Source organism: Micropterus dolomieu, linkage group LG22 (assembly GCF_021292245.1).
Source record: "Micropterus dolomieu isolate WLL.071019.BEF.003 ecotype Adirondacks linkage group LG22, ASM2129224v1, whole genome shotgun sequence".
Lineage (NCBI taxonomy): Eukaryota > Metazoa > Chordata > Actinopteri > Centrarchiformes > Centrarchidae > Micropterus > Micropterus dolomieu.
This window is the reverse complement of record NC_060171.1, coordinates 8344328-8353565: the sequence shown is the minus strand read 5'-3', so window position 1 is coordinate 8353565 and position 9238 is coordinate 8344328. Positions and strand designations below refer to the sequence as shown.

The following is a 9238-nucleotide window of genomic DNA, read 5'->3' as shown; positions in this document are numbered from 1 at the left end:
ACATGCACATTTGTGGCCTGCTGGAGGTCATTTTGCAGGGCTCTGGCAGTGCTCCTCCTGCTCCTCCTTGCACAAAGGCGGAGGTAGCGGTCCTGCTGCTGGGTTGTTGCCCTCCTACGGCCTCCTCCACGTCTCCTGATGGACTGGCCTGTCTCCTGGTAGCGCCTCCATGCTCTGGACACTACGCTGACAGACACGGCAAACCTTCTTGCCACAGCTCGCATTGATGTGCCATCCTGGATGAGCTGCACTACCTGAGCCACTTGTGTTGGTTGTAGACTCCGTCTCAAGCTACCACTAGAGTGAGAGCACCGCCAGCATTCAAAAGTGACCAAAACATCAGCCAGGAAGCATAGGAACTGAGAAGTGGTCTGTGGTCACCACCTGCAGAACCACTCCTTTACGCAGATTCCAGTTTCTCAAATCTGAATATTTTCTGGTTTCTTTGATCCTCAATTACAGTAAATGGAACATCTTTGGGTTGTGGACAAAACAAGACATTTGAGGATGTCATCTTGGGCTGTGGGAAACACTGATTGACAAACAATGAATTGATTATTTGAGAAAATAATCAACAATGAAAATAATCATTAGTTGCAGCTCTAAAAAAGAACAATGTCGGATTGGACCTGTTTGTTTAAACAACACGTTACATCACTAAAAATAAGGATTTCAGACAGTGTAGTAGCAGAACACGGCTTTATTAAACCACTTTTACATAGACATGTTCTCTACAGTCCCAGACTACAACATCACCATGATCAAAAATGCTAAACCATGCTCTCACTGGAGACATATTCCTAGAACAATAATTAAATAAAACAATTAAGGTAAAACAGTGTGGACTTCACATTTGTGTGCATTTGAAGGACATGAGTTAAAGAGAAAAAATAACAAAAAAAAAAAAAAGGATTTCTTTGCATGTCCCGGACGTACAGTATTAAAACTAAAAGGTGAACAAAATCAGTAACAAAGGCGTGATAGTTAAATGAAAAGCTCAAATTGGATATTGTTTGAAACATCAACCTCTACGAGATTACATGACTAAATTGAAACATTTTGAAAAGATGGAAAAAAGGGTTGACAAAGAAAAACTAGAGGCAATTTTAGAGATACAGACGGATGAATCTGAGGTAATGGTTCTTTAATCAAAACAATGCAGTCATGTTAACTATAAATGCCCTTCTGTCTCTTAATATCCTTCCATTGTTCAACAATCTCAGCAACAAGTAAAGGTTTAGTGCATCTGTGTTAGAGACAAGCTTAAAAATCAACCTACACCACTAACATGGTCATGAAGTAGGTCAAAGCATCACCTACCAGTTCACCTGTAGTTTCTAATGTCAGACTATTCAGAGAAATATTTACTCAATGGTATGTGGACAGGCATTCATTCTCAAATATTTGATTCCAGATAACCTATAAAAACAGTAACAAGAAAATCCACTTCATGATTGATTGAATTACAGATTGACCCTGGGATGAACTGGAATATTATGCAGAAGTTTGCACCATAATGAAATAATCTAGTTACAGTATTGTACCAACATGTTGGAAAGTGGTCATCATAAAAGATTTTACCGTGACGATACACCACTCACCCAATGATATCATAATGTACAGGTGACACCTTATAATACAGTGCTGTTTCAGGGATCATTTCAATGGTAATATGTAATATCACATATTGATGAACCAGTACAAACAACAAAACATGCAAAGTCTGAAAAATGCGGCTTCAAATACTCAGAATCACATTTGTGCCTATAATACTATAAAATTGAATGCAGCATTTTGTTGTACAACTGTACAAGATGTGGATGTGTTAACGCAGTGGTTCAAAAAGTGGGGTCCGGAGACACCCAAGGGGTCCTTGAGGGGGTTCCAGGGGGTCCCCAGCAAAAAGGGGAATTATTATTTTCTCACTATAATTTCATTCATAAGTAACACAATGACAGAATGTATGACTATTTTGGTCCATACACTTTCTGTAAAAAACATCTAAAAGCCAAAATCCTATCAGATCAGTGATCCTGGGACAAAAGCTTATCAAATGGGGGTACTTGGTCTAATTTGTGCCAGTTTAGGGGTCCTTGATGTGAAAAAGTTTGAGAACCACTGTGTTAATGGGCTTGTGGTGAAACTGTATGTATATGCAACAAGCAGCAGAAGTGCCTTTTCAGTTATATAGATGTTTGAAATTTAATCAATATGCATTCCTGATACCCATGTCGTCGTGCTTAATGGGCTGGAGATAGTAAGCTAAAGTAAGTTATTTTTTATTTCATTTTTATGATGGTTCAGACTAAGAGAAGTTTCCAGACCGTAAACATGCGCTGGTAAAGGTTAAAAGCAGTAATACTTTGGTGTGTCAGGACAGAAGGCCCTCCTCAGTAAATACTGCTTGAAATAAAACATGCACAGGCATCTCAGTATTATACTATAATAACAAGGTATTTTCTCCATAGGTGGATATTGTTCAAGCTAAAATGATTACAGTTGGTTGCACCACTGGGGGAAGACTTAACTGCTGGCTCATGTAGCAGGCATGCTCTGTCCTCAAGAAGGTGGTACTGTAGTTGTACAAAGCAGTGAGTGGTAGTGTACTGCACCAGTGTAAACGTATTCCCCACCCTGCTTTAGTGCTATTTGACTTTAGTGTGTTTTATGTTTATCTCACACCAGAAGATAAGAACAAACAGCTGAAAGTGTCTTGGGAATAAAAAGGAAACATGTCAGAAACACTGAAGGGCAATTATAACTTGCACATGAACAATACTTTAGGGTCCTTTTGCTTGCTTTTTCCAGTCTTTCAACCTCATCTCACCGTCATCAGTGGACAGTTATGTTCTTTTTTTGAGAAAAAATCTCACCAAAAGCTTTATTTATTAGCTGTTCTAGAGCGTCTGATCGTATCCTTTGATCTTCATCAGCAGATAGTGCTTGTCGTCATAGGATTGTTAAAGTTAAATTTTTTTTCTGTGCTCCAGAACAGCTACTAAAATGACCTGCTGAGGTTGTTTTCTCAACTGCTGCTTCAAATGTCAAGAATTCACTTTCATGCAACATTTTAATCACTGCACTTTTGTATTTATCCTGTGTTGTGGACATATTTTACTTTTTATGTATGTGTCCGCTGTCCAGCACCTATAAAGAATTTGGTGTATCTATAAGATGTAATCGCACCACTACATGTAGAAAAGACAGTTAAAACCAATTAAAATCCAGCAGCAAAGGATTACTGCTGGATTTTAAAGCTAAAAATGCTGGAGGTTGGTACACATCGTGTCTGAAAACTCCTTAAGCATACTAACTATTCAAAAGTGCACAGCGATCATTGGGCTCAATCTATAATGCAGTCAAACCCGAGAAAAACCAACACACAGACTCTGAGCTTTCACACTCAGACTCACAACTACAGGAGGCAGCAGGCTCGGAACATGTTCATCCCTGACGGGGAGGTGATGTGCAGGGAGATGCTTTCGTTGGCCGAGACAAACAGGACGGTGCCCCGCCTCAGCGTGATGTCAGAGAGGGCGGCGGCGGAGGTTGCCGTGGCGTCGCCTTCAATGACCAGGAGGATGCTGGCGCTATCGACTGGAGCAACGGTGTACTGCTTCACCGAGGCTGGGACCTGTAGGAAGGACGAGACACAACAAGGTGAGAATGACTCTGTATGATACAATTACTTAAATACAGGTACAGGCCAAGTTCATGTATAACAATTTTATACCTGTGAAATGAAAGTCTGTCTGGAAACCAACTAGTATGTGCAGTTGTGGGGATGTTAAGCTCTCTGCAATGGATTTTTTTCACGTCTGACATTTTGACATGTCACAGTAGGAAAGGCACAAGTGTAAATAATTCAATTAATGATGGCTTAATTCCATTTAGCTGTATCGTGGTCCTAGAATTGTATACGGTTTACTGCAGTGGTGGAAGAAGTATTCAGATCTGTAGAATTACTCTGTTAAAGTGAAAGTCTTGCATTCAAAATATATAAGTAAAAGTACCAAAGCTTTAGCATAAAAATGAACTTTAAAAAAAATGAAAGTATTTATAATGCAGAATGTTATTAATGTGTTGCAGCTGGTGAAGGTGAGGCTGATTTCACCTGATAATTGTGTATCTTGCAGTCATCTATAATAATACATCATCATTTATTAGTTGATTATATTTTGTATTAATATTATGAATCTGCAAAGTAACTAAAGTTATCAAATTAATGTAGTGGAGTGAAGTACAATAGTTCCCTCTGAAATGTAGTATTGTAGAAATTTAAAGTATCAAAAAATACTCAAGTAAAGTACAAGTACCTCAAAATGATTCTTAAATACAATAAGAAGATGTACTAAGTTACATTCCACCACTAGTTTACTAGGACACTGGATTAAAATATATCCATCGTTAATAATATTAATAACACCTGTGTTTTTCCTACTATGAGTTAAAATGTGCGGTGTGAAAAAGGTCTATTGGCTGGTGACGTCTGTTTTATATTTTGAAGTATAACAAATACTGATATCAACCTAAACATTTAATCACCACCAATATCTGGTCAACAATATTTTACATTTACAGTTTTTACAATTAACTATGAGAAACTCCTCTGATACATGATAAAACAGCAGAAGAGCCACAGGGGGACAATGCAAGATGAACTGTACTTGAGGCGGACATCACATTTTAATCTTGAATGTATTTTCTCTCCACATTATAACTGTCCAACTTTACTTTCAAGGCATACAATGTGTGAATGTTCTGTGACACACTGGCCAAATTTGTAAATACACCGATTAAATATTTCTAATAAGGGTTTAGAGATGAATAATAACATTCACTACAAAATGTCTGAGTTTTACTTCTTCTATCACCATTCAGTTTTAATTGAAGAAGTATACTCATCTAGTCAGCTGACGTTTCCTACCTGTATCCTCATGACAGTGAAGTCTGGCACTGGGGGGTCGTACAGGGACACACAGGGGTCTGAAGCGTCCTGGACACAGGGGAAGATTTTGGAGCTGGCAGGGGCTGGGCTGTAGCTGAGCATCTCACACAACGTGTTAACGTCGATGTATTTCGGTGTAAGACCGGCCCTCACCGTGTTGTCCGAGCAGGCCATACACTCGATACAGTCTAGATGGATGGAGGAACACACATAAAAGGAAAGCAGGTTTTAAATAAGCATAGCAGGCAGTGGACTCTCCTTCAAATGGAAAAATCTATTCTCAGATACTCTTACAATGTTAGATACAATCAGCCTTTCATGTTAAGTATGTAACAGAAGTTATTTTGTCTCCTGCACCGGCCTTATCTACTTTAACAATTAGAACTGCAAGAAGAATGTGGTTGGACAGAAACAGAGATAGCAAAAGCAAGACTGGCAGTTTTTCCAAAGATAAAGGTGAACTCAACACAACACATCTTTTAGTTGCATTGCATTCTGCTTTACTGGAGATATGTGAAGTGACTTCACCAATTTAATTTCTTAGTAATAGATACACACAGATAAACTGAAACGAAAAAATGTACCATTTCTGCGTGGGTTGTTAAAGGATAACAGTGATGACATTCTATATTTTCCTTATTGTCAGAAAAGACCAAAACAAGTATTGTTAGTGTATCCAAACCATTTAGATCATTCCTCTGTGCCAACTTTGTTGTCCAAAAATGATTAAAAACACATGAATGAGCCACACTGGGTCATATGTTCCTTCATTCATACCATGAACACACCACACTTTAGGTTATTTCAAATCGATCCCACATACACCGTCACACTGCCGGAAATGCTCACTAGCGCAATCAAATGTGTAATAATAGCCCCCAATGAATGTGCTATTTACTCATTTTTGAGTAATGTTTGCTAAAAACTATAAATAAATGACACTATATACTGTATATACTTTGTGACCCCCTCTTGATGATTTATGTCTTCATTAGATATCAATGGGCTGCCAATGGAGTGCCACAGACAGAGTATTGAGAGACACACTAACACATAGTTGTTTTGTTTTCTGTTAAGATTCTCAGTCAACTGGACTCATGTTGAAGTTACTTGAAGACATATTATCCAAGGGACTTCTCAAATACTTTTACATTCTTCCATTCTGCCGAAGTCCAGTTGCCCTTGATTTAACCTTAATTGGATTGTTGGTTTTTGGCTTTTTATGGGATTGGCTGACAATAAGAAAATATAGAATAATGACAGCCGTATACATCGCTTGCTGCTTCTCTGTTATACATGAGCATTGAAGGGACGCAAGAGTGTCAACATTGTAGGCACATTACTGTTTTTCAGCCTGGATAAGATCTACAGCGCTAGATCTCATGAATACAAACAAAAGCAATCATATGACCTCCATAAAGGTAAGCGTGAGGCTCGTTGGCTCCTAGGAACATGGCCTGGCCTGGATCCAGGACCATGTGGTTGAGGAAGTAGATGGAGAAGCAGCCGATGTCTCCGGGATACTGCGAGTGGAGGCGGAGCAACAGGTCACCGTTGCTGCTTGATGTGTCCTTCCCTGCTGCACCTGCGTGGGCCATAAACATCCAAAAGTGTGATCATGTTAGTAAAACATGTTTCAGAAATTCTTTGTTCTAAAACTCCCTATTTGTAGGATTAGAAAACGTCTGATTTTGCCACGTCCCAGTGGTAGTATCAAAGAAAGACAGACAGAAAAAGAATGCATAGTGGTACTCCCCCCTATCCTCTATGACTCAGCGACACTTCATGACTTTAACCATGATTGTGTCATTGTTCTACAATCAGAAAGAATCATTTACAAATACACACATAGTGGCTTTAATTCAATGAATGTTGATTATCGTATTTCAGTGTTTTAACTGGCAGGTGCCTTTTGTAAACCTCTAAGGATGGCCCTCTTCTTTTTTTTTTAAGGTGAACTTGTGCTTCAGTAAGAACCACAACTTGGTGGATGATCTTTTTACCAAACGGGTGCATATCTCTCTTTCTAACACTTGCATCAGTCCACACTGTTGACTATGATAAAATTAAAGGTTGTTTCCACATATTGAGCAATCCTCTCATGGTCAAATAGATTATAGTAGAGTGCGCAACAAAGAAATGCACGGGTTCACTCCTACACACATACAATGCAGTGTTTTGCCACCTGGTAATGCTTACTCACAAACCAACTAAACTAACTGAATAAAACCTGTTGTTTTGCATTTTCTTCATGCTGTTGGGAGCTCCAGTAGCTACATCCCTCAGCCTCCTCACCCTCTTCCGTGACTCTCTTGACCAGCATGTTCAGCTGATCTACGAAGACTTTCTTCTCACAGTTCATCATCCTGGTGAAGCATTTCTTCAGCACCTGGCTCGTATGAACCGCATCTCCCATGCTGCAATGCAGCTCCTCCGCTGCCTCACTGCCCACCAGAGCACGGAACTCTGGTACAGCTGATGGATGCACATGCACAAGGTATGAATTTATGAACTTTAAAGTACAGTACTTTACCTTCATCCATTATATATAATGCACAGTATATGTATGGGTTTGATACCAAAACCTTCATTTTCTCCAGTAAGTGCGCAAAATCAATCCAAAATCCTCCTCCTGATGACCCAGTGGGACTTTGGGACTCACATTTAAGGAATCCCAGGATTTCCTCCACTGGTCTGAAGCCACAGAGGCCCTGGAAGCGGGTGAGAGCGATGGCCATCTCCGGCTTGTGGTTGTGGTCTGGATAGTGCTCCGGAAACTGAGCATGGAGACGAGCGGCTAACTCCTGACCAAAACATGACAGAAAAGGAAAAGGGGTACTAAAGAGGGCGAGCAGAGAGTGCATATATAGCTTTCTAGTTCACATTAAAGGCCCCGATCAGACAGAAAGCATTTTGCAGGTTCGAAAATGTGAGGCGCACATCAGCTGTCCTGTCTAATCAAAGATTATAGCGCTGCTAAGTTTAGTTTTTTATTTGTAGAGCACTTTTCCAAAACAAGTTACAAAGTGCTTCAACAAGTGCAAAGACAACAATACAAGCAAGAAAACATTGAAAAGACCAAAATACACGTTTAAGTTAAATATAAAATAAGTAAAATAGAATAAAATAAAAAGGGATAAAATAAAGTCCAATAAGATCGGGAAAGGCTCTCCTATAAAAAGTATAAAAGACCTGATTTCCTCGGGCAGGCTGTTCCAGAGCCTCGGGGCCCTGACAGCAAACGCTCTGTCCCCTTTAGTTTACAGTGGAGACTCTGGAACAGACAACAGACCTCTGCCCGAGGATCTCAAAGTACGTGCTGGTGCGTATGGGACTAAAAGGTCAGAAATATACAAGGAGAGGCCATGAAGAGCTTTAAAAGTGATCAATAAAATTTAAAGTCAATTCTAAAACATACTGGGAGCCAGTGTAATGAAGCTAAAATAGGGGTGATGTGGTCATATTTCTTTGTTCTGGTTAAAAGCCTGGCAGCTGAGTTCTGGACAGTCTGGAGTCGATCAGTAGATTTTTGGGTTAAACAGGTGAAAAGGCTGTTGCAATAATCCAGGCGTGATGAGAAGGCGTGTAAAATGGTCTCGGTGTCCTTAAAAGTTAACATAGATCGAATTTTTGCTATATTTCTAAGTTGATAAAAACATGATTGAACAAGCTTTGTGGTGTGCTGCTCGAAATAATTTAACTATCAAACCAGACACCAAGGTTCTTTGCCACAGGCTTAATGTGATTTACTAGGGAACCAGCAGATGGCAGTATTTGTTTTGCCATCTGCTGGCACCCGATGACCAGGATTTCTGTTTTATCTGAGTTCAGCTAGAGGAAATTATTTGACATCCATTTTTTAACTTCACAAAGGCAGTTGTTAAGTGAACTCAGCATTCCAGGGTCTGTGGATCTGACGGGCAAGTATATTTGTGTGTCATCAGCATAAATATGAAAAGAAATGCCATGTTTATGGATAATATGTCCAAGGGGAAGCAGATACAAGGAAAACAAGATGGGTCCTAAGACCGACCCCTGAGGCACACCATATTTAACTGGACAGAACGAAGAGACATAGTTGTTTACAGACACGCAAAACTTCCTATTTGACAGGTAGGATGAAAACCATTCTAGAGCAGTACCAGAGATCCCCACCCAGTGCCTCAGTCTGTCTAACATGATGTTGTCATCAGTGGTGTCAAAAGCAGCACTAAGGTCCAAGAGTACCAGGACTGAGCACATGCCTTCATCAGCAGACATTAAAAGGTCATTGGTGACTTTAAGCAAGCC

General features: G+C 39.8%; 1 protein-coding gene across 2 annotated transcripts in view; it reads right to left on the bottom strand.

The window, feature by feature from the left end:
* Positions 1 to 682: 682 nt before the first annotated feature.
* The window catches only part of mpi (mannose phosphate isomerase), a 15051-nt gene continuing 6495 nt past the window's right edge, over positions 683 to 9238 (bottom strand). For both annotated transcript variants that reach the window (XM_046038143.1, XM_046038142.1), the window contains exons 4-8: positions 7611 to 7752; positions 7244 to 7423; positions 6360 to 6533; positions 4928 to 5136; positions 683 to 3634 (exon numbers count right to left, since the gene is read on the bottom strand). In XM_046038143.1, coding sequence (XP_045894099.1) covers positions 3416 to 3634; positions 4928 to 5136; positions 6360 to 6533; positions 7244 to 7423; positions 7611 to 7752 — 924 coding nt within the window. In that variant the 3' untranslated portion in view covers positions 683 to 3415. The remainder of the gene's footprint in view (positions 3635 to 4927; positions 5137 to 6359; positions 6534 to 7243; positions 7424 to 7610; positions 7753 to 9238) is intronic.